The sequence below is a fragment of the Ranitomeya imitator genome, chromosome 5 (assembly GCF_032444005.1).
Source record: "Ranitomeya imitator isolate aRanImi1 chromosome 5, aRanImi1.pri, whole genome shotgun sequence".
In the NCBI taxonomy this organism is placed as follows: domain Eukaryota; kingdom Metazoa; phylum Chordata; class Amphibia; order Anura; family Dendrobatidae; genus Ranitomeya; species Ranitomeya imitator.
This window is the reverse complement of record NC_091286.1, coordinates 434548787-434574720: the sequence shown is the minus strand read 5'-3', so window position 1 is coordinate 434574720 and position 25934 is coordinate 434548787. Positions and strand designations below refer to the sequence as shown.

General features: G+C 40.7%; 1 protein-coding gene across 8 annotated transcripts in view; it reads right to left on the bottom strand.

Moving 5' to 3' along the window:
- LOC138638112 (IgGFc-binding protein-like) overlaps nucleotides 1-25934 on the bottom strand; it is a 246804-nt gene that overhangs the window by 177343 nt on the left and 43527 nt on the right. For 7 of the 8 annotated variants that reach the window (XM_069727126.1, XM_069727130.1, XM_069727129.1 and 4 more), the window contains exons 18-34: nucleotides 23679-23920; nucleotides 23206-23489; nucleotides 22014-22291; nucleotides 20030-20625; nucleotides 19353-19929; nucleotides 18661-18872; nucleotides 18164-18544; nucleotides 11533-11816; nucleotides 11157-11428; nucleotides 10956-11075; nucleotides 9727-9771; nucleotides 7303-7443; nucleotides 6957-7213; nucleotides 5728-5809; nucleotides 4451-4516; nucleotides 2123-2164; nucleotides 775-855 (exon numbers count right to left, since the gene is read on the bottom strand). In XM_069727126.1, the coding sequence (XP_069583227.1) occupies nucleotides 775-855; nucleotides 2123-2164; nucleotides 4451-4516; nucleotides 5728-5809; nucleotides 6957-7213; nucleotides 7303-7443; nucleotides 9727-9771; nucleotides 10956-11075; nucleotides 11157-11428; nucleotides 11533-11816; nucleotides 18164-18544; nucleotides 18661-18872; nucleotides 19353-19929; nucleotides 20030-20625; nucleotides 22014-22291; nucleotides 23206-23489; nucleotides 23679-23920 (3960 nt within the window). The remainder of the gene's footprint in view (nucleotides 1-774; nucleotides 856-2122; nucleotides 2165-4450; nucleotides 4517-5727; nucleotides 5810-6956; nucleotides 7214-7302; nucleotides 7444-9726; nucleotides 9772-10955; nucleotides 11076-11156; nucleotides 11429-11532; nucleotides 11817-18163; nucleotides 18545-18660; nucleotides 18873-19352; nucleotides 19930-20029; nucleotides 20626-22013; nucleotides 22292-23205; nucleotides 23490-23678; nucleotides 23921-25934) is intronic. The other variant, XM_069727127.1, reaches the window with a different exon arrangement.

Below are 25934 nucleotides of genomic sequence, written 5' to 3'. Positions count from 1 at the left end.
CCTCCCCGCACCTCACAATGGGGCAGCAGATGCACCGGAGAAATGCATCCACTGCCTCCGTTGTGCAGCGCATCAAATGCTAGCGTCGGAATCTCGGCCCGATGCATTGCGACGGGCCGAATCTGACGCTAGTGTGAAAGTAGCCTTACACTGCAGTTTTTAAATCTTGGTAATTAGTAAAAGTTGGGGAGAGAGGGCACAGTCGCTGCCAGATATCTCTGATAACTGCTTATCACCATTGAAGACAAAATGGATTGGATGTTAAAAATCCCACTTTCCAATCCTTCTCATCACCTGTCAGAGAGAATGAGGAGGCACCATACACATAAGATGGTCAGTTGCAGTAAATTCGGCTGGTTTTGCTGACATACTTCATATGTATGGGGACTCAAAGTATATGATTTCTAAAAAATAAATAATATACAGCTCAATGTTTAAAATTAGTAATCAGAAAAGTGTATTAGGTGTCTTAAAAAAGTGATAAAATGTAGAATTGGTGGACGAAGGTTGAACTTTTTTCAACCTATGTAACGGTGTAAAAAAAATTAAAGTCTATTTTTATTGAGAGAGTTATGACAGTTAAGCATCAGTTCACTTTCCAGGAGTGGACTTCATAACTTGTCCCTCTGCTTATTGAACAGCCTTTTACAATATTGGAATACATCAGAACATACATATTAAAGTTCATGACCAAGAAAAAATCTACATCTACATAAATGCACGGTAAACAAATGCATTTGCATTGAATTTGTCAACTGTTTTTTTTTACCATACCTGGAGGACCTGGGGGTTGAGTGGTAGATGGAGAAGTTGTTGTTGTCACGGTGGTGATAGTTGGGGTGGTAGTTGATGACCCTGATGAGGTAACGTAAATTGAAACCAGTAAAATTAAAGAAAAAATATATATTTTTTTAGATAATCTGGTACAATTAATGCATCTGAATAATTTGCACGTGAACCAGTATATACTAATCTCCTCACCAAAAGATTTGTTCGCAACAAGTTTGCTGACATGGATTTTGAAGCAGATTCTCCCAAATCCACATTAAAAATGCTTCAAATACTTTTTAGATAGGCTTCCCAATTGTTCCAGTCTATTTTCTTTTAAGAAAAAAGTTATGCAAGCCTACCTGCGGCCTGATTTAGACCATCATTACCCCTTTTCCACTACAGCCAACTTTCAGTATATCTGCATTTTGTTTATTTCCTATCCATCTTCCAAGAGCCATAACTTTTCTATTTTTCTTCAGCAAAGCCATATGAGGACCTCATTTTTGCATGGCAAGTTGACAAATTTAGAGACAATTCATATTACCATATAATGTACTAAATGAGGAATAAATTCCAAGTGCATTAAAAAGGAGAAAAAAAATGCGATTTCCCAGAAGCATGAGTTAAATGCTGCTGTCAAGTTGACAGCGGCATTTAACAGGTTAACAGCAGCGAGTGGATCGTGATTCCACCCGCGGCTGTTAGAGGCACATATCAGCTGTTAAAAACAGCTGACATGTGTAGGGAAAGATGTATGGTTTCCATACAGTATATGCTGTATTATATACAGTAGATATCATATGTACTATAGTATTATGTATGGTTTATAATGTGTATGGAATAAAATATAGCTTTAGTAGGGTCTACAGCAGGGGAGGGGAATCTCAGACCCACAGGCCATTTGAGGCCATAGATGACCCTGTATCCGGCTCCGCGGCAGATTCCTGTAGGCTGCAGCACTTGGTCCAGCAGTTGTATTTTGACTGCCGTGGGCCCAATAAGTTTTTAGCTTTGTGAGCATGCACACACAGCATTCACTACTGAACACTGAGGCACATGCAATGAAAAAATATGTCCTGACACCAGTGCCAGCATCAGGACATATTTTGTAGGCAGAGATATCACGCAATTTGTACGGCCGGCGAAGGATGGTATAAATATCCAAATGGTTCTTGGCAGAGAAAAGTTCCTCACCCCTGTTTTACATTATCCTACATAGGAGCAACAATTAGACCTGTTTAAGACGTTTGTGAATACCTGGCCCAAACAATGGTATTGTGAGTCAAGTATGGTCCATGCTTCACAAACGTGCCTTAGATTTAGTATTGATCATAAAATTATGCGTATTTACCTGTATCCGTTATTGTGCTTGTGGTTGTTATACATGGGATAACTATTAAAAAAGAAGAAAATGAAAATTAAAGATAGTGCTCTGACATAGAATTAATATGTATTGTCCAAGAAAGGAGTAAAATCATAATTCTAAACCTACAGAATAAATTATTTTTTAAAGGTTCTAAGATTCTATTATGAAGTACACCGCTAGGCTATGGTCGCACATGGCGTTTTGCTGCTGGTTTTTAATGCAAAGTTTTGTGTGTTTTTTTGGAAATCTTTACTAATTTTAGAACAAACATGTGTATTACAGTGTATTACAGTATAACATCTATGGTCAGATTACATTAATTAAGGTATAATCAGCCAGTATGCTGATAAACTGAGAGGAGCAATGTACATGTCAAATAGAAAAGAACAAAATAACTACAACATAAATTAGATCAGGCCAAGGGTAAAGATCAATTCCAGATCTAATGTTCCTCAAGGGAACATCTGGGGATTTACATAAGAAGATGTGACAAAAGGACTCTTTACTAGAAAATATAATTTAGCTTGTAAGTAGAATGAGACAAAGCTATTCATTGTTGGAGACCAAGACGGGCTACCAGTCTGAGCAATGGACTCGACCACCTCAGCGTGTACCCCAAAGTCATAGGACTAGGTCATAGCCAGTCTTATTGGCTAACTAGTAGGTAAGGGGAAGGTAAAGACTAAGTAACTCTAAAGAAGGGTGTGGGAATATTTTGTCCAGGGGAGCCATGAGTTTTTGAATTTATCATGTGTGTGAGTTTCCAAACTAGATAATTCTTTGAGTTGGTATATGTCATGAACCTTCGTGATACACTCTCCTAACGTTGGAGGAGTTGAAGACTTCCAATGTGAAGATATCAAATGTTTTGTGGCAGCTAGTAATAGAGGGGTTAAGTCATGCTTCTTTGGTTTAAAAGTTTTCGAGAGGAGTGACAATAAGATCTCTTGGGGAGTGAGGTATCGTATCGTTAGACCCATGTGACATAAAGAGGTATTGATACCTCTCCAGAAAGATAATATTCCCGGGCATTGCCAGAAAATGTTGCATTGGACCATCTCCAGCACTGTGGCGAATCGCTCTGACCCAAATGGAACAAGTTTTCCGGGGTTCTTTACCACCTAGAGAGAATGTTTTTAATGCAAAATTTAAGCTGTGTTTAAGCTGGTTACAAAAAGGAAGTTTTGCTTAGTTTTTGCTGTGTTTTTTGCTTAGTTTTTGTCAGGGTACATTTTTCTCTTGTGCATGCTGATAAAGTTTAGTGCATGAAAAAATTATCTAATTCAACTTCATCAGGTTTTGGCACCAAAAACATAGCAAAGCTTAATACCTGTGTTTTTTGCAGTTTTTTACACTATTTTTTGGACTATCTATTGCTTTCAAAGGGTGAAAAATGCTGCAAAAACGCTGAAAGACGTGACATGCTGCATTTTAGAAAAACGAAGCTCTTTGACAAAATAATCAGGAAAAAAAAAGTCTGTGCATGAGATTTCTGAAATCTCATAGATTTGCTGGTACTGTGAAACTCAGATGAATTTTTGTATAACAAATGCAGCAAAAAGCTCTACATGTGAACATAGCCTTAAAAGGTTTTTGTACTTTTTTGATCCTACTGCTCCCCTAAATAATCCAGCATATGGTTCGAGAGGTATGGCCTTACTTTTTTTAATGCTAACCTTTCTGATCTTTTCCAAGTGGGCTTTGCTCACAGGATTCTCTGGGGGAATGTTTTCAAGTTGCTCTGCATAATTACTCTGTGAGCGCAGCCCCAAAATAAAAACTATAAAATTAGTTACTAATTACTAAATAAAAGGCCCATATTTTTTGGAACTGAATGACAGATTTAATAGAAAAACAAAAAAGGCATGGCATGCTCGGGGGAGCAGCTGGAGTTCAACAACAAAAATTGGTGACTTTTAATTTGGTGACAGGTCCTCTTTAAATTAATGTTTTCCTGTGAATCCCATTCAACATGGTAGTTATGGAGGTCTTCAGCAGGTAACCTATTAGAGCCCCAAATTTATATCACAGGAGCCAATGATAGTAAGTGCAGGAGTAAACAATTGAAAGCGCTATTAAATGCCGCTATTAGTGATTGGCAGTGGCATTTACATGGTTAATCAGAAGCAATATGAGCGGCTTCCTGTCACTGCTGTTATAGACTGATGCTGGCTGTGTAGCATAGTCAGTGCCTGCTCAGTATGGGAACTAAGCCGCTCCATTCTCCAACATCATGACTGTGATGTCCAGTTGGTGTATACAGTAAATGGCCTAAAAAAGCCTAAACTAATGTAAATTATTATTGCTGCATACCTGTTGGTGTTGACGTTTTTGCAGTGGTGGTTGTGGTTGTGGTGGTGGTAGTAGTTGTTGCTTTAACTAAAAAGACAATTATTGCAATGATTATCATTTATTAACATTACATGTTTCTTAGTGATATGATTATATGTTAGTTATATGATTCTTAGTAATAATATAATGTCACAATAGATCATCAAATATGAATTTCATCTCCTTTTTCTACTGATTATATCTAACTCCCCACTACTCAACCTTCTCAGATTTCACTAAAACCTCTAAAAAAAAGTTATATGCCGTGATAACAACAGCAGTACATATTTTCCATGCAAGATTTCTGTTGATAGGAAAAAAATACTGATTTTTCTTTTTATAAAAACCATTATGGGTAAAAAAAATCAATAGATATTGATTATTTTTAAAGAAGCTTTAGTCCTGCAGATTTACACTGGACTTGGCTCACAATTAGATTTTAAAACAGGAAATATGAGAGATGTGCAAATAAATTCAAATGGAATTGGTATGCAGATTTTTTGTAATTCATTTCTGTTTGGATTCAGCAAAAGTGCAGCTGCTCGCTGCCATTTTTATAAACCCTAAAAGGTATAAAAAAAATTATTATAATCACCCCTCTGGCCCCTCTATTTTACCTGTCCAGTCCTTGCTGCATCTTCAGAACACCCATGCTTGTGCGGAAATCTCTGGGCCTCTCAAGCTGGGCGGGTACATTCCGCTTTTAAGAGGGCTTGGGAGGGTTCTGCGCAAGTGCACGAAAGGTCATGATGTTACAGAGATATGCCATGTCCTTGCACACATATGCGCAGAACACTCCCAGGCTCCATTAAAGAAGTACCAGCCCAGCGTGAGACCTACTTGGATTCCAGTGATCTGCACGTACAGCCAGGATCAGATCAGTGGAGGGGCTGTAGAAATGGGCCATACGGTAAGTATTTGGATTTTTTTATTTTTCACTTATCACATTTATTAAGCTCTGAAGTCTATCTATTCTAGACATAATAAAACATAAGGGACATGCTATTTGCAGAGAATAAATTTTAGAGCTCTTAAAACGCAAATACATTAAAAAAATGTGGTTGATCATTAACTGCGGAAAATGACCTGGTCTTGGAATGGATGAGAGCAATATTTTCATCTGTATGTTTTATTAAATATATCATGTACTACTCTACAAGCTGAAAGTATAGATTCGACTAATGCAAATAGTACATATTTTCTCTATAAGAAACATAGCATGTGGTGTATACTGTAAAAAGTATTAATTTGTTACTTACCACAATACCCAGGTGTAAGAGAGATGTCATCTATGGCCACATCACTACGATAGTCTTCTCCTCTCCTGCCTTCTATGAAAATCTGTAAACATAATGTATAATAAAGTATCTGACATGTTCTCCTCTATGTTTTTGTGAAATCATGATAGATCAAAATATTCTATATTTTGTGCACAATGAGAAGGTTATTGTCTTCATACAGCACATTCTGTAATCCTCCTGAATGTCCTCTCTGCATGTTAATTACATTTGCTGCTCATGAATATTCATTAGCGCTTTAGCCATTTTAGAATAAATCATTTAGTAGCTTCCTCAACAAACTGATTGGTCTGTCTTATGATCATAAATTGTACAAGAGTCAGTGTGATTTGTTAAAGCCATGAAATGAAGCTTCAATGTTTAGAAATCGGTTAATCCCGTAGATTTATTCAGTAAAATTAAATGAAAAATGCACATTAAAAACTAATGAACATTATTACATTGTTTGATTGAATCTGTTGAAAATAATGCATTGTAATATAACCTTGAAGGGATCTTATCAGCTGAACTATTGGAAGCCAGAATCTGAGACCATCTCCTTTATTGCATCCATGTATTTTTCACTCTGCAGCGTTTCCTAGAAAACATTCTTTGTTTTGATGCAACTGGGGTGACTAGTTCAAAAGTCATGTTCTCTCTTTCCCACTTCCCTAGACCAACAAGTCTTTCCTTATTTTTGTATATAGGGATTGACCTGTCTGCATGCAGGGTGGGGAGAAACTGTGGGGGCCTACCTCCTGGACGAGTCCTCCTGGTTGCATCATTCCCTAGTTGCAATGGTTATTTAAAACACGCTTTCTCTTAAACGCTGCAACACTTTAAAGTAAAACATACATGGTTGCAATATCAGAGAAAGGTGCTGATTTAAGCTTACTGTGGTTTTCTTAAACTGCAATAGTGATCGATACTGCTATGGTGTAAAGTACATACTGTATGTACCATAGCCTTTAAGACTCAACCATTGAAAGGAAAATTTGGCTTATATTAGAAATAATCTTTAAAAAAATGTAGTTAGAATTCTCCTCTGATGTCTCCCAAGGTTCATCACAAATCTTGAAAATATAAGTGACATAGTAAGTGTATATTTGCATGTATGATGCATGTATTCAGTAAGTGTATACTGTATGAGTTAGTTTCATTTCTTAATTGCTAATTATGTATGAATAATAAGGAAACAAACACAACATTACCTGGATGATGTCACTGTCAGGCAAGTAGATCTCTTCTAACAGCCACATATCACCATGATTTCCTTCTAGGTAGGTCACGTATTCTATACCATCATCTCTTAAGACAGCCACATTCAGCTCCATGTAATCTGCAGCTCCATACATGTGGTACCAGAACCTGAGGCACTGGTAGCCAGTGTAACAATAAGCAGGACTCTCTAATCTTGCCATGTCTCCCTCTTTTGACTTCTCACCATCAATGTAGAGATAGTATCCATCTGAAATAACAATCCAAGTATCACTTTGGGGCATGGAATGGTTCTATTTTTGAATATAATTTGTAACTTTTATAGAAGAAGACCAATACCTCCTGTTGTGTGGTCAAGGGAAGGTCCAGTGAGTTCAGATGGTGTAGCACCTCTCCAGCGTATCCAGTCAATTTTATCAGACTTTGATTGTTTCCAGTTACAGAAACCAGAATCAAAAGAGCAGCCTATGTCACATTTCCCTAAATATGGAAGAACGAACACAAACACATATCAGTATGTCATATCTGTGTGCAATTTACACAAATTACAGAAGGTTAAAAAAAGTGATTAAACTTTTTAGCCCTGCATGTTTTAAGTCACTTTTCTTTTTTGTCTTGTGGTATTGGATTCCATTTTTTACACTTATTTTATTAAATGGCGTGTGCGGTCTAAATTTTATATCATTATTTCTGTCTTTAACATTTTTTGGAACTATTAGTGAAAAAGTCACACACTTTGTCCTAAAAATTGTGCAAAATTTTTTAGCTCATATAAAATAACTCTGCCAAGAGACTAGTGCACATTCACATAAAATGTTGTGGCTTTTTTAAAAGTCGCAAATGAATTAATTAAAAAAAGATAAATGCCAAAAATCCCACCCACATCGGAAAGCTAAAAAAAAAGCACACACATAAAAAAGTGAATAGGTAAATATATAGCACTCTTGAAGAAAAAGAATTGGGTGCTCAAAAAGAGTTCCACTCCATGCACATGAAGAAGATAAGAGACACTTGGCTCTCCAAGTAGCATAACAAGTCTTTATTTAGGCAATCCATATAGGTCAATGACATTTTGGCCCTATGACACAGGCCTTCATCAGACACTACATAGTACAGAAAAAAATATATGGTCAAAATATGACTGAAAACGTGTAAAAAAACAAAACATGAAAAATTCATATGCATGTCATACATTAAAAGTAAATTTCTAAACCTAGTTACAAATATCGCAAAACAGTATCATTTCATATTACAGAAGAAAAAGGAAAAAAAGAAAAGATAAAACAAGTATTATGTCCTACTGAGAGATATATATATTCACCATGATACAAAGAAAATTGCGGAATTAGAGAGAATCATCTCTTAGCATTAATTATATACATATGACACAAATCTAAGGCTGGTTTCATATTTGCAGTCGGGAGGGTTGCGGATGGCAGTGCACTTCTTCCCTTCTTCCTCCTTGAAGCCCCGCCTATGCTCCGCTTGCTGCTCCATGTGTCCTGCATTGCCCTGCGTACCTATCTTTTTAAATTTTGTGTTTCTGTGCGGTCGCCGCACACATCCAATCGCCGCATGAGGACGCATCCGCATACAACGCACGTCTCTGTATACCCAATGTTAAAGATAGGTACGCAGGACAACACAGGATGCATGGAGCAGTAGACGCAGTGTAGGCGGGGCTTGAAGGAGCAAGAATGAAGAAGTACGCTACCATCCGCAGTCCTCCCGACCAAAAATGTGAAACTAGCCTTAGTCATATTAGTTTGTTATTGACATGCTCAAAAGAATACTCTTGTAGGGAGATAATTGACATTTCATGCACTTCTGAAATGAAACATGAATATAAATAAATCAGGGTAGATGAGCGCCCAGCACCAGGTGATTTGACTAACTATTGTAAATACCTTACCCCGATGGCTCTTGTTGCTGTTGTTGCAATCCGATGAGATTTACTTTCATCTACCTTGAAAATTCCCCTTCATTTTTTTTTGCCATTACCATGTCATGGTTATGTTTTTATACAGTTCTTCTTTTGGGCATGTCCATAACCACCTACTATGACTTAGATCTTTGTCACATGTATAGAAGAAATACTAAGACGATTCAAAGAGATGATTTTCTCTAATTCAGACATTTTCTTTATTAAATTTGGATCATTGTGAATGAATTTATCTCTCATAAAGTACATAAGTGCTTATTTTTCCCTTTTATATTTCTTTCCTTTTTTAACGAATATGAAATGATAGTTATGTGATAATTGTAATTAAGATTGCAAATTACTTTTAATGTGTGACGTGTATATGCATATGACTTTTAGATGTTTTGTTTATTTACGCAACTGATGAAGTCCCGTGTCACAAGGCCGAAACATCATTGACCTGTTTGAATTGCCTGAATAATGATTTGTTACACTATTTGGAGTGCCAGCTATCTCTTATCTTCTACATAAAAAAAGGGACTTCAAAAAAGACCCAAATTAAAAGAAGAATTAGTCATAAATTTAAAAAATAGGCATAAAAAAACACACAAATAGTACAAAAACAGACACAGATGCAATATTAAATTGGGATCCTCATGTTTTGGCCTTTAGGTTATATAGATATAGGTACAGTATATATATATATATATATATATATATATATATATATATATATATATATATGTATATATATATATATTAACATATTGAATTAAACCGAATTTCACAAGAATAATATAGTTATGGAGATCTTTCACAGATTCCATATTTCTTCTTCTTACCTTGTGTAGTCGAAACAATTGGTTTTGGAGTGATTGTAGTCTTATCTAAAAAATGAGAGCATAATAATATTGATCTAAAAGTTGTTTGAAACACAATGTACCATTTACTAATTTTAATTAGGTCATGACTATTGAATAATACATTTGGTTTAACTTAGTTTTAAGTTGTATTATTTACATGAAAAAATTGTTATTTTTACTCAGCGATGTTTGTTCTCTTGCCTGTAGTGGATGTTGAAGATATTGGAGGGGATTGTAATGGGGTGCGACAAGTCAGGATGGATAAAGCAACTATAGTAGACGTTTCAGTGGACGTGACAGTGGTAGGAGGTGTAGATTTAGATTGGAAAGTGGTGCTTGGGTTTGTAGGAATAATAGTTTAAGTAGTTTAACTTGTTGAAGGGGAAACAATTGATATTGAGTTGGTAAAATGTATAAACAAGTGGAAAAATGATCACTCATGTTATAGAAGAATCAGTGCTAACCACAGACTGAATTTTTGCCATGGAGATCCATCAACCAATCTTTAAGAATCACATGTAACCAAATTCTATTTGTAATCCATATAAACTAAAGCGGTAGAAAATATTGTACAGAAAATGTGCTGCTCACTTTTTTTTCAGATTTAAAAATTTTGGAAGCATATTAATTTTTAACTAAGTTCACTTAATCATAAGGAGCCTATTGCAAGTATCAGTTCCAGCTTATTAGCGAAGCTTTGCATATTTCAATGAATGCTTTACAACAATTAAAAAGGGGGCTATCTGGGATTTGAAAATTACTACGTAAAAATAGAATATTCAAAAATAATACACATGACCACAGATAATATTACATGACCACAGACCCGTCTATACTCAATTGTCTATTGTGTCTCTTCCAGCGCCGCCTCTCTGTCTCTGTCTCCTAGCTGTCTCAAGTGTGAATATGACTCAGCAGGTACATGGTCTAACATTTCTCAAACCTTTAGTCACAAGGATATATAAGGATTGCCTTGATGTTCCACTTCCTAAACTAGATTCTACCTAGATCTTAATCTGAAATATGCAGTTATCTAGTGCATGTAGCCCAAACATCAATGTACCATGTTTACTGTTATGAGCATTCAGTTCCTTATCTTTGATTTTCCTCTTATACTCTGCAAATAGTCACCTACTTATCATTTTGTTAGCCTTTCATTTTATAACATTTATCATGTTTATATAATATCATGCAGTAAAACCATTTACCTGGTGTAGTTGAAGTTGTGGTTCCTACTGTGTCACAGCCAATAGTTGTAGGAGTAATAGTAGTAGTTGTTGTAGCTGCAGTGGTGGTGGTTTTGGGTGGACTTGTGCTTTTTATTTCTCCTAAAAGCAAAAATAACATTTATAAAATACAACATAACATATTTAATAATACATTATGATAAAAAGGAGTTAACTTCTTACCACAATTAGTTTCCTGTCTCCAATCGCCAAGAATGACTCCTATTGCTTCACATGCTGCAGCATAAAATTCTAGTGAGCTGCAGAAATAAGTATCATTCCCTCCTGTCGCGCATTGGTCATACACGCAACTCTCAAAGTATTGATATGGTGGAATGAGAGCATGACACTGTGCAAAGGGGCCATTGAGCAGCTTTATTATTTCACACTTAGCCTCAGCTTCTTGCTCTATGTTGGGAAGGCACATAGGTGGAGGAGGAGGAGTAGAGCCACATCTACAGAAATATAGATATAGCAAAGTTAGATCTCACATTGCAAAAAAATGACTATATGTAAAAGTGAACGAACAAATGGACAGATAAGATAAGAAAATACTCACGGCCATCCATCATCTGGTACTCGCCAGCTGTTTCCAAAGTCATTGACATCAGTTACAATAATGCCATTAGGCGTTGTGAAGTCATCAAAGCGGTTATCATTGTATGTGCCACACAATCCACACAATGTATCTTTGTATTTCTCACTCACTATAACAAATAATTCATGATCTCCATTGAATTTAATCTGGAGTCCAAAATTGGTGTTAACTACTACGTACTGGCCATTTCTTATGATGCTTATGCCAAACACGTCAGCAGGGAGAGAAACTAAAACATTGTTGACCTGCAAAGCAAAGGTAGAGGGCAATTATAATGTAGAGTTATAAAAAATTAGAAATATTACACTAATTTTTACAAAAATTATAAAATGAAAAACATTTTACAAATAGCTAACAAATATTTAGCATTTAATGAAAAATTTGTGTTAGGACTGGCGGAATGCACCAAGACAGATGATATAGATGCGTTCGCAGTCCGGGGTCCACCGTGCAGGTGAAAACCTGCTGCTAGCAATTTGCAGACTATATGGCGGTACACTAAAGTATACACGCGTGGGTTAACCTCACCCAGCGTGAAAGAAGCAATCCTGTTGAGTCACAGGACCGCGGTACCGCACCTAAAGCGCGAGCAAGTAGTCAGCGAACTCAACCCCAACTAGGATTGAAGTCTGATTAGACCCTTGCTGGCACAACACCGCAACTGGGTGTGTAAGGAAACTGAACAACAATATTAAGGCACAAGAGTGCATGCGGTGCCACACTGACGAACGCCACTAACCACCCAGGCTTGCGTAAGGAAAGCACATAGGAAGTGCACGGCGCCGTACTGGCGGTCACAGCAACTGGACGCTGTAATGTGTGATTAGTGCTGTAGGATAAGTCGGGCGCTAGATAGCAACCATACACCTTCTGCGAACAGACATTCAATAGGGTAGGGGTATCCAAGGACGACTTGCACTCACAACATACACACATTAGCAATGTAGCAATGGAGATCTTACCCTGGACATGCTCAGTACGTGCAGACAAGGACTTAGTCCCAGAGAAGTCCGCTCGCTGCTGACCAGCACTGACTTTAATGGCAGAGACTGGAGAAGCAGCAGTAACTCTCAGAACAGAGTGAGAATGAGCAAGACGCTGGGACCAACGTCTTTGCTGAGCAGACTCCACTGCGGCTGGACAAGAATGGGAGACCGCAGCGGAGGTGGCTTGAGATTCCCCCTGTTCAGAAGCAGGAACTCGACCCCTAACATCACCCCCTTCCCTAGGGCCCCCCCCTCCTTGGGCCTCGCTACGTTCGAAGGCAGCAATGAGCTGCAGAGCCTGAATGTGCTCAGCAGGCTCCCAGGATCTATCCTCAGGACCGTAACCACTCCAGTCCACCAAATAAAATTTTTTGCCACGAACCACCTTGTACCCCAAGATAGCGTTCACCTCGTAATCGTCCGTAGACGAACCCGATGTCCCAGTAGATGACTCAGAAAACCGGGACATGTAGACGGGCTTAGGGAGGGACACATGAAAGGTGTCGGTGATACCTAGGCGTGGAGGAAGGGCCAGACGGTAAACCACAGGATTAACCTGTTCGAGGACCTTAAAAGGACCTAAGTAGCGAGGTGCAAACTTGGTAGACTCAACTCGCAGCCTGATGTTACGGGCGGAGAGCCACACTAAGTCGCCAGGAGCAAAGGTTGGAGCGGGGCGCCGATGTGCGTCGGCGGAGGACCTCATTCTCTCCTTGGAAGCCTGAATGGCATCCTGAGTGCGATCCCAAATGTCCCGTGCCTCCACAGCCCAGTCTGCCACCCTGGAATCGGCGGAAGACACGGGCATGGGCACAGGTACCCGCGGATGCTGACCATAGTTAAGGAGGAATGGAGTCTGTCCAGTGGAATCAGCGACAGCATTGTTAAGAGCAAACTCCGCCCACGGTAGCAAAGATGCCCAGTCATCCTGCTTAGCAGAAACAAAATGTCGCAGATATGTGACCAAGGTCTGGTTGGCTCTCTCTACCAACCCATTCGTCTCGGGATGATAAGCCGAAGAGAGATTCAACTCGATACTGAGAAGACGACAAAGCTCTCTCCAGAACCGAGACGCAAACTGGGGACCTCGGTCACTGACAATTTTGTCTGTCATACCGTGAAGACGAAAGATGTGTTTGACAAACAACGCTGCCAAGGCCCGTGCAGAAGGTAACCGGGGAAGCGGCACCAAATGCACCATTTTAGAAAAATGGTCGGTGATTACCCAAATAATGGTACAGCCACGAGACTTGGGCAGACGCACAACAAAATCCATCCCGACCATCTTCCAGGGCCTGTCTGCCACCGGCAGAGGGTATAACAAACCAGCTGGCCGTTGTCGGGAAGACTTATTCTTGGCACAAGAGACACATGCCTGAACGTAGTCTCCGACGTCACGAACCATATGTGGCCACCAGTACATTCTCGCCAGTAACTCAGATGTCCTTTTTGCCCCAAAGTGTCCACCCACTCTGGACGAATGAGCCCAAGAGAGAACCTCCGGACGCAAATTGATGGGAACAAAAGTCTTGCCCGGGGGCACAGACTCCAGCGAAACCGGAGCTACAGTTCTCAGACTCTCCGAAGGGACAATGAGCCGAGGCTCGTCCTCCTCCTCCTCAGCTGACACGAAGGAGCGAGAGAGAGCGTGAGCACGAATGTTCTTCTTCCCGGCGAGATAATGTAGGGTAAAGTGGAACCGGGAGAAAAACAAGGACCATCTGGCCTGACGAGAATTCAGCCGCTGGGCTGTTTGTAAATAGACCAAATTCTTGTGATCCGTGAAAACTTGGAATGGGAACCGAGCACCCTCCAAGAGATGTCTCCACTCCGAAAAGGCCAACTACATTGCCAGCAACTCTCTATCCCCGATGGAGTAATTTCTCTCCGCTGGTGTGAAGGTCTTTGAGAAAAAGAAGCAAGGGTGCTTCCGACCCTGAGCATCCTTTTGATAGAGGACTGCTCCAGCACCAACGGATGAGGCATCCACTTCCAAAAGGAATGGCTTACCCACATCGGGACGATGTAAGATAGGAGCGCTAGCAAAATGGGACTTTATAGAAGTGAAGGCCTTGGAGACCCCTTTGGACCACGATTTGGGATTCGCTCCCTTCTTGGTGAGGGATACCAAGGGAGCTACCAAAGTTGAGAAGTGGGGAATGAACTGGCGATAGTAATTTATGAACCCCATAAAGTGCTGCACCGCTTTAAGAGAATGGGGTTCCTGCCAGTCCATCACTGCTTGTAGTTTGGCAGGATCCATAGCCAATCCCTGGGCCGAGATGATATAGCCCAGGAAAGGCAAGGACTCCTGTTCAAACACACACTTCTCCAACTTTGCATATAAGGAATTCGCCCGTAAGAGTTCGAAGACTCTGCCAACATCTCTCCGGTGGAAGTCAATATCTGGAGAGAAGATGAGAATATCATCCAGATAGACTACGACCGAGGTAGAAAGCATATCCCGGAAGATATCGTTGACAAAGTCCTGAAAAACGGCTGGGGCATTACAGAGCCCGAAAGGCATCACCAGGTACTCATAGTGCCCATCCCTGGTATTGAAAGCCGTTTTCCACTCGTCCCCCTCACGGATGCGAATCAGATTGTAGGCACCCCGCAGATCTAATTTGGTGAATATTTTAGCTCCCCTTAATCTGTCAAAGAGCTCCGATATCAGGGGCAACGGGTATTTGTTCTTAATAGTGATAGCATTGAGACCCCTGTAATCGATGCAAGGACGTAACTCCCTGTTCTTCTTTTGCACGAAGAAGAATCCCGCCCCTGCCGGAGACACTGACTTCCTTATAAACCCTCTTGCCAAATTCTCCTGAATGTATTGAGACATAGCCTCCGTCTCAGGGAGAGAGAGGGGATATACCCTTCCCCGAGGAGGTTCGGCTCCCGGCAAGAGGTCGATAGGACAGTCGTAAGGGCGATGGGGCGGTAGAGTCTCAGCAGCCTTTTTAGAGAACACGTCTGCATAACACCAATAATACCTGGGAAGTGATGAAAGATCTGCGGGTACCTCGGTAGTAGAGACCTGTACACACTCACTCACACACCTGCCCAAACAAGACTTACTCCAACCCAATATTCTCCCTGAGGACCACTCAATATGTGGGGAGTGGAAACGGAGCCAGGGTATTCCCAGCAAAATCTCATCCATTCCCTCAGGAAGGACAAGAAGGGAAATAATCTCCTGGTGGGAAGGAGATATGGACAGCGAGAACGGAACTGTCTGGTGTGTGATTTGCAGTGGGAGTGTCGCCCCATTCACAACTCTAACCGTTATTGGTTTGGCGAGCATGACTAGTGGTATAGCATGACGTGTAGCAAAAGCAGAGGACATGAAGTTTCCCTCTGCTCCTGAATCCACACAAAGCTCGACTGTTAGAGTGGAGGAGCCTAACAGGATTGTCCCTTTAAAGGACAGTTTGGAGGAGAATGCTGCTGTGTCTAGTGAACCTCCCCCAATGGTTACTAGACGCGATCGTTTCCCGACCGCCACGGACATTTATTGGCGTAATGTCCATGTTGTTGACAGTTATTACAAACCACGGGTACTCGAGCGGCTAGAGATTTAGGTCCCGCTCGAGAAACCTCCATGGCCTCATGGGAATCTGACGCCAAGACAGGGGATTCCAGAGGTCTGGCGAAAGTTGGAGTCAGCCGAAACCTCTGCCTACACTGGGTCCGCTCCAGGCTCCGCTCGTGAAAACGGAGGTCGATGCGGGTAGACACAGAAATAAGTTCCTCCAGTGTGGCCGGTATCTCCCTAGTGGCCAAGGCGTCCTTCACATGGTCTGCCAGTCCCCTCCAGAACACCGGAATAAAAACTTTGTCTGGCCACTCTAACTCTGAAGCTAGAGTCCGGAACTGGATGGCAAACTGGCTGACCACGGACGTACCCTGTGTAATGGACAACAATTGGAGTGCGGTGTCGTGGGTAACCCGAGGCCCTAAAAAGACCTGCTTCAGAGTGTCCAAGAAGAGAGGAGCACTCTGTACCACACGATCATCTCGCTCCCAGAGTGGCGTTGCCCACTCCAACGCCCTGCCCGACAAGAGAGATAGGATAAATCCCACTCTCGCCCGCTCCGTAGGAAAACGTGACGCCAGGAGCTCAAGATGTATAGAGCACTGGCTCACGAATCCGCGACAATGTTTACTGTCGCCAGCAAACTTGTCAGGAAGCGGGAGACAGGATAAAGTCGGAGCAGGGGTGGCAGCGGACAAACTGGCTGCGGCTACACTTGCAGCCTGCACAGCTACAGCAGTGACATCCACAGCTGAGGTTGTACGCTCAAGAGCCGCCAACCTTCCCTCCAGCTGCTGGATGTACCGCTGTAAACGCTGGTCGTCCGCCATTTTACTAGCCAGACCCTGGCGCTAGTATTTTGTTAGGACTGGCGGAACGCACCAAGACAGATGATATAGATGCGTTCGCAGTCCGGGGTCCACCGTGCAGGTGAAAACCTGCTGCTAGCAATTTGCAGACTATATGGCGGTACACTAAAGTATACACGCGTGGGTTAACCTCACCCAGCGTGAAAGAAGCAATCCTGTTGAGTCACAGGACCGCGGTACCGCACCTAAAGCGCGAGCAAGTAGTCAGCGAACTCAACCCCAACTAGGATTGAAGTCCGATTAGACCCTTGCTGGCACAACACCGCAACTGGGTGTGTAAGGAAACTGAACAACAATATTAAGGCACAAGAGTGCATGCGGTGCCGCACTGACGAACGCCACTAACCACCCAGGCTTGGGTAAGGAAAGCACAGAGGAAGTGCACGGCGCCGTACTGGCGGTCACAGCAACTGGACGCTGTAATGTGTGATTAGTGCTGTAGGATAAGTCGGGCGCTAGATAGCAACCATACACCTTCCGCGAACAGACATTCAATAGGGTAGGGGTATCCAAGGACGACTTGCACTCACAACATACACACATTAGCAATTGTAAGACAATACTAGCGCATGGCCGTGCGGTCATGCGCAGTTTATATAGCTGCAGCACAGGACATGGCCACAGCACCTTTGCCCTTCCAAGACCTGCCAAGAGGACCAATGGAATGTGCTGCAGAGCCTGAGCACATGACCGTCGATCTCCAACGGGAGATCTTACCCTGGGCATGCTCAGTACGTGCAGACAAGGACTTAGTCCCAGAGAAGTCCGCTCGCTGCTGACCAGCACTGACTTTAATGGCAGAGACTGGAGAAGCAGCAGGAACTCTCAGAACAGAGTGAGAATGAGCAAGACGCTGGGACCGACGTCTTTGCTGAGCAGACTCCACTGCGGCTGGACAAGAATGGGAGACCGCAGCGGAGGTGGCTCGAGATTCCCCCTGTGCAGAAGCGGAAACTCGACCCCTAACAATTTGTTTCGTAAAAAAAATGAAAAAATGCAAATGGATATTGTCCAATACAATAACAGAATGCTGTCTCCTTTTATGACACAGCCACTTAATATCCAAAAACATTCCAACACTTTTTTCTCACAAACGTCAAGATATCTGGTATAGGGTAACTATATTATACTGTATTAGCAGAATTCTATGGTATTACAGTAAAATCTGGGTAGACTTGTAATGAAATAATTTAACTTACATGCACAATATTGCTCTTCTCAATCCAGATGTGCACACCGTCCACAGTCAGAGAAACCGAATTTATGGCTGTCCAGCTTGGGTTGCCTCTGTGTTCATTGCGAGTGGTGACAATAAAGCTGTGAGATGTATTGGCACAGGTCTCTGATACAGTGTAGTTACAAGATCCTTGGAAATGGTGAAGTGTGCCATCAAATGTGGAGTAGTGAGGGTCACCATAAATGTGGCAAGTTGCACTGCTTGGTTGGTAGCAGCCCAATAATCCATTTTGAACTTTACAGATTTCATCTTCGGGACAAGACATAGGTAAACAGGAGACCATGTTGTTATCCTGACATTGACATCTCCTCTCACAGTTTCCTTCAATGAATTCATCACCGCTCTATAAAAAAAATATCAGCAACTGCTTACAAAACTCAACAACATTTTCAGCAAAAATTCAGCAGCAGAGAAGTACAATAAGAGCAAAAAATATTAAATATTCCGTTGGATACTTACATTATAATACTGGTCATTGTACAAGCATCCACATTGTGATTTAGAAACGCAAACTCCTCCACTGAGAATGTACCCGTCTTTACATTCACACCCTTCCACACATGGAGAGGTGCATTTCTCTGGAGCCTGTGGATCCAGGCAGGTTGCTGGACATGCAGTCATACATTCCTTGTAATCGCTATTGCTTGGACATTCGTCATCTCCTGTTAATTCTAGTGCACAAAATTTACCAAAATTAGGCTAAGTTCAGTTGGCCATATAAAAACATCATCAAATTTTCATACAGAAAAATGTAAGATTTTTTATCTGTATTGTGATCCGTAGTTTCTATTCGACATTCATTTTCATCCACCATCAGTGAATAAAATTTACAAGACCAAATACAGTTTTCTATACTAACAATTGCAATGTACCCGTAGAAAACAGATGCAATATGACTTATCCACATGGGATCCTATTTTTTTATGCACCCATATACTTGAATAGAAGAGTTTCATCTGAAATATGGATGAGACTAGTACATGCTGTGATTTTTTTCATGTGGACATTTGGTCCTAGTAAAAAAAGGTCATCTGAACAGCCCCACTGAATAACTTTGGTCCTAGTGCTGACCATGTGATGCTTTTACCTCAGACAATAGGCTTAAGCATATTAGAACTAAAGCTGTCAACACTTTTACAACTTGTACTTACCACAAGATGTAATGTTTCTCCAGCTTGGGATGGTGACTCCTTGTTTCTGACAGGCATCAGCATATGCTTCTAAAGCACTGCACAAAATATCTTTGCCTCCATCTAATGCGCAGAGATCAAACACACAGATTTCAAAGAAACTCTCCGGATCAACAACATCGTGACATACACTGAACAGATCATCTTTACTTGTTAGCAAACCACAGAATGCATTGCTTTCATAGAGGCTCTCGTCCTCTGGGGGACAAGTTGGCGGTGGAGGTGGAGGTGGTTGATCTGTGCAGGACGGGTCAGTTTTGTCATAGACTATCCAACTGTTTCCTAATTCATTTGAATTTTGGGCCAATTGTCCATCGGGCATAAGGAAGTCATCTGGTCTACGATTGTTGTAGTTGCCGCACATGCCACAAACTTCCCCAGAGAATGCATCAGGTATTTTCAATTCCACGGAATGATCAGTGTCGTAAGAAACTCTAAGTTTGAAGTCAGTTTCTAAAATGACATATCTTCCACTCCTTTCCACTTTTACTGCACCTCCATTCAAAATGACAGGAAGAGTTTTCCACAAGTCATCAACCTGCAAACACATTGATGAATGAAAGAGTGATGTATTCAGCAATAAGCAGCCATGTACCAGCAAAGCAATGTTATATTGAGTATAAATGTAGACGTCTTACCAAAATGCGGGAGTTTTCTTTTTGCACAATCTGTAGTTGGTAGCCATAGACATCAACAATCACTCTCTGCACATATGAGACAGATGGATTTCCCCTATGTACATTCTTGGCTTCCACATTAAAGTATGGTAATGAAGAGTTAGTGCATAATTTAGAGAGAGTATATGTGCACAGACCCATGAAGTGATGGACCTGCTTGTCATAGGTTTCGTAATGAGGGTCATTGTGGACTCTGCAGGTACCGTAACTGTAATAAACACAGCCAGGTATGCCATTTATCACTGAACAGTATTGGTCACTTCGACATGCATCACTCTTACAGATTAGGCTGCTTCCAGCTGAAGGACATCTGCATATTGTGGAGCACGTGTCATCTGTCCAAAATTCAGATCCAACAGGATAATGCTTATCATTTTCCCAACAGCCACACTGGAGACTGGGCACACATTCCTTGTTGAACAAAACATAGCCAGGATCACATATGCAGGACTCGGTGCAAGGCAGATTGCAATAAGATGGAGATACTGGATTCACACAAGTTGCTGGACAGGCGGTACCACATGGTTCATAATGGCTGTTTTGTGGACACTTGAGAGCTGTAAAACAAAATTAGAAATATATAAGAGTAAAAATAAAAACATAAAGGGATAAACACATTAGCTATTTATTGTCTTTCATGTAGTTGCTGATACGTTTGGTGGGGTTTTCTTCCATGTTTAGTTCATGTAGTTATACTTAACAAAAATAGACTTTTTAAAGAGAACCTGTTAGCAGGATTGTGCACAGTAACCTTCAGTGTCAGGTCTGCCCTGTTATACTGATTAAAATTATACCATGGTTGATGAAATCCGTCTTGTGGTTGTTTTTTAATCTATATTTCCAGTTTTGAGTTGATGATATGCTCGTGCTATTCATAATAATGCAGACTGATGACAGGTCACTAATCCCTCACTGACCTGCCCCCTAGTTTGCATAATGACTATCTGTACATACTTAATCCATGTGAATACTTTTCTGCCCAATGATGACAGAAGTATTCTGGGAGTGATACCTTTATTGGCTAACCAGAAAATAATATGTTTGCAAGCTTTCAGAGCACAGAGGCTCCTTCTTCAGGCAAAATTACAGATAGATCTTGCCTGAAGAAGGAGCCTCTGTGCTCTGAAAGCTTGCAAACATAATATTTTCTGGTTAGCCAATAAAGGTATCACTCCCAGAATACTTCTGTCATCATTGGGCAGAAAAGTATTCACATCGATTTTTCTGGCTAACACGGTTCCACAATACAATTTGTTATTGTACATCATGTACATACTTAAGAAAGTATGTAGGTGCCAGCCGTATTCACATGTTTAATGTCCCAATAATATATGTGGTTGATATTATTCAGATAGAAAAAAAGCAAACAAATATTTTTTTCTTCTTCAGCAAGATGATGCCGCCGGCATGAGCAGTAGCAGCAATCGAATCACCTATACACACCGATAGCTACTACTGCGAAGGCACAGAGGAACCATTTTAAAATTGATTTATTTCTTCTTTTTTTATCTGAATAACATCAACCACATTTACTATTGGGACATTAAACATGCAATTATGCTGCAGAGCAGGTGCCATGGCCTGCACCTGCCTGCAGAAGGTTTTTTTTTCTTCAGTATGCGCAGGTATTCATTATGAAAAACTAGGCGACAGATCACTGAGGGATCAGGGACCTATCAGACGCCATACAGATGAATAGCTAAGCAGAGCACCACATGAAGACCCCCCACAGGCCGCCCCGAAGCACAGGCATATCATTAGCTTAAAATAAAGATTGAACAACAACCAAGGCGGATTTCATCAACCAAGGTATCATTTTAATCAGTATAACAGCACTGACCTGACACTTTCTTTAGGTTACTGTGCACAATCCTGCTAGACAGGTTCACTTTAACATTACATCAAGCAAGCATAGAATGTTAGAGAGCATTTATGTTGTGCTTACAGCAAAAAGTTTCATTTCTCCATGGTCCTATCACAACCCCGTTAGTTTGACAAGACTGTGCATATGCCTGAAGACTGTCGCAAAGTACACCAGGATCCAGATTCAGCTCACAAAGGTCATAGAAACAGTTATTAAAATAGACCAGTGGATCTACAACACCATGACAATCTTTAAATGGACCATTCTCGTCAGTGATTAGTCCACAGAAGCTGTTGCTGGAAATTGTGACTTTCTCGTCATCTGTGCAGGGAGGTGGAACTTCAGGTCCAGGAGTACATCTATGACAAATTCATAATTGACACAAGTTATAATAAATATTTAATAGAGATCTAAAAATCTGGGACTGAAAAATCCATATGCTAAATATTATTTTATTAAAATATAGAATATTAAAGACATTGTCCACTTCTGGTGAATTATTTGGCAATCACTGCAACTTGCCAAGCCCAACACCATTAGGGCCCGGCTTTGCTTGCTAGTTCCAGCATAAGTCATGTGACCGCAAGAATGCTATTTGCATGGTTGCAGTCGATTGCCGATTAGAATCTCTGGTGAGTGTCTCGATGTTTTATTGAGAGTGGTGCCTGAGACTCTAGATTGCACGTGACTGTAACTTTACAAATTGAATACTTAAGGTTATGTCACATCACATTTATCTGTGTGAATAGTGTCTTTTGCAAACCTTACCTGTGTGCATTTTTGCTACTAGGCAGCCAACCCCTCTAATGCTTGGGCGAGTGGGTGGTTGCTCTCAGCAGTAGCTTGCACCTGTGCTGCTTTAGCATTTATTATCAGGGGCCTGCTGCACCCTGCAAGTGCATTTGTAATCTGACAAGGTTTTGGTGAGTTTGCTCTTCATGTTGTGTTTTTTTTTATTTTTCTATGTTAGCTGTTTATGTTACAACTGCTATAAACGGCAAACGGAACCTAATCTTAATGGTGTGTGCATTTTATACCGTTAGGATTCAGCAAGCTGCAATGCTTGCCAAAGATGTTACCAATGGTGGACGGCCTCTTTAATTTGTGAAAAAGAAATCTAAATCCTCTCCCCTCTGTACCAGTTTGTCATTGTAAATTTGTTTACTGTAAACCATATCTATAACTCCGTACGTAATCCCTTTCTCATGTACAGAACCATGGAATTAATGGTGCTATGTAAATAAATAATAATAATAAATTAAAATTGACTTACTTGGTATCATTATCAACTTGCCAACTGTTACCAAGGCTGTTGGAGTCTGGCTCTAATTCTCCATCTGGGTTTAGGAAGTCATCATTCATATTCCCATTAAAATTACCGCATAGTCCGCACACTTTATTTGCATATCCATGTGGAATAGTTACTACTACTCTTTGGTTTCCATCGAATTTTACATTCAGGCCAAATGCTGTTGTGACTACTACGTCATGTCCACTCAGGAATATATTAATATCCGGCACCAGAGCTTCTGGCAGCGTCACAATGTTTCCATTGACCTGTATTAACAAAAATAAGAGAGAAGAAAAATATAAAATTCTTTTGTCTCATGAGTATGAGTATATTCTACTTTCAAAAATCTTATTTCTAGAAGACAAGATTGATATATTTGAAATTTAATTTCAGGTAGGCCATAGCTAATGTAAGTTTTTATAATATATTAAGTAATGTGGAAAAATTAGACTTACCTTGACTACTCTGTTCTTTTCCAGTGTGATCCTGTATCCGTGTACATCCACATTCACATACTGAACATAGGATACTCTAGTATTTCCTCCTCTGTGCTCATTAGCTGCTTCCACGTTGAAATTTGGAAGATTTGCATTATCGTTACAGAGCTTGGATAAAGTGTAGGTGCAGGTTCCCATAAAATGATGAACCTGGTTATCAAAAGTGTAGTAGTGCGGGTCTCCATTGACTTCACAAGAACCTATTAATAAAATTATATAAAACATTAATTTTCTTTATATACTATTTTATTGCAGACTATTGCAAGATAGAAAATGAGCAGAAACCTGTATGTACATCTGTATAAAATAACTAGTTTTAAGGAAAAAGATAATTTTGCACACAAAGCTTTTGTTTTATCCTTAGAAAATTAAAACAAATATACAAATATTAATATAAACTTAGGGTATGTTCACACGTTCCTGATTTCCATCCTTTTTTCAGGACTAAAAACCGCAGCTCTTTGCAGAAAACGCGGGTCCTTTTTTTGGTGCTTTTTTGGTGCGTTTTTTGATGCGTTTTTTGATGCGTTTTTTGATGCATTTTTTTATGCAGTTTTCTATGCAGAGTCTGTGTGTTTTCCAGGAAGTTTTTTAGGGTTAAAATGGCTGAAAATACCCTAACCCTACCCCTAACCCTACCCCTAACCCTACCCCTAACCCTAACCCTACCCCTAACCTTACCCCTAACCCTATTCTAACCTTAGTGGAAAAAAAAAATTCTTAATTTTTTTATTGTCCCTACCTATGGGGGTGACAAAGGGGGGGGGGTGTCATTTACTATTTTTTTTATTTTGATCACTGAGTTAGGTTATATCTCAGTGATCAAAATGCACTTTGGAATGAATCTGCCGGCCGGCAGATTCGGCGGGCGCACTGCGCATGCGCCCGCCATTTTGCAAGATGGCGGCGCCCAGGGAGAAGACGGCCGGACGGACACCGGGAGTCCCGGTAAGTATAAGGAGGGGAGATTAGGGCACGGGGGGGGGCATCGGAGCACGGGAGGGAGGCATCGGAGCACGGGGGTGGGCATCGGAGCATGGGGGGGTGGGATCGGGGCAGCCACACTCCGCCCACGCACTTCCGCCCGCTTCCCCGCACTTCCTGCTGCAGCGGTTCGGCACCATAAACCGCAATAAAACCCGCAGATATATTTTTGATCTGCGGGTTTTACTGCGGGTTTGACCTCACAATGGAGGTCTATGGGTGCAGAACCGCTGCGGCTCCGAAAAAAGAAGTGACATGGTACTTCTTGTTTCCCGCAGCTATTCAGCGCGGCTTTTTTTCTGAATTTCAGGATCGTGTGCACAGTGGTTCCTGTTTCCATAGGGTACATTGTACTGTACCCTGCATGGAAAACAGCTGCGGAACCGCAGCGGCAAAAACACTGCGGTTCCGCAGAAAAAAACGCACTGTGTGAACATGGCCTTAGAGTATTACATTGATTTCCAAGGGGTCATTTGTATGTGTGTATTTTGGCATATGGTTCTGTGCACTGACCATAAGGCAATGATGTATAATATACTTTTACTGTAAAGAATGTAAATTATATATCTTCTTAAAAATGGAACTCAAAGGAGCAATGTATGCCTTACAGTTAAAATATATCCTTTTTTCATAAATTTGTATGATGGGGCTGGTTCCCAAATTATTCATATACAAAATACAGTATTTAATATTGGAAATGTACATTCATTTTAAAAATATATTTCAAGTGATTTAGAAGCAGAAATATTTTAATTATCCAATTAAATCCTAAGGGACTTGTCGTCCTGGTAATATATTCTAAGGGCATGCAGACATAATATCTTAAAGACACAAGCGTATTCGCAAAGTTTTACCAGAAAAAGACGACCTAGGAAAATGTTGGCAGAGATTCTCTTAGCTGCTTGGTTGATTTTTTTTCACCTCTATATAAAAAATAATGGGTGATTTACAGAAGCCACCAGAAGAAAGATGAGATCAGTTTTTTAACTGCTTCACTGCTTTCGAAGCCTTAAGAAATGTAGTATAATAAGGTGGCAGTTCAAGTGGATAAGTGACCATTTATTTCTTAGTTGTACGAAACCGGAATAGGAGCCTCTCTTACACCACAGTTTTTAAATCTTAGTAATAAGTGGAAGTTGGAAGCAAAAGTCCACCACATATTGACATATGTGCTTGTATGGATAAATCAACAGCACGTCTCCTTGTGTTACCATAGGATGTGCTGCTGAT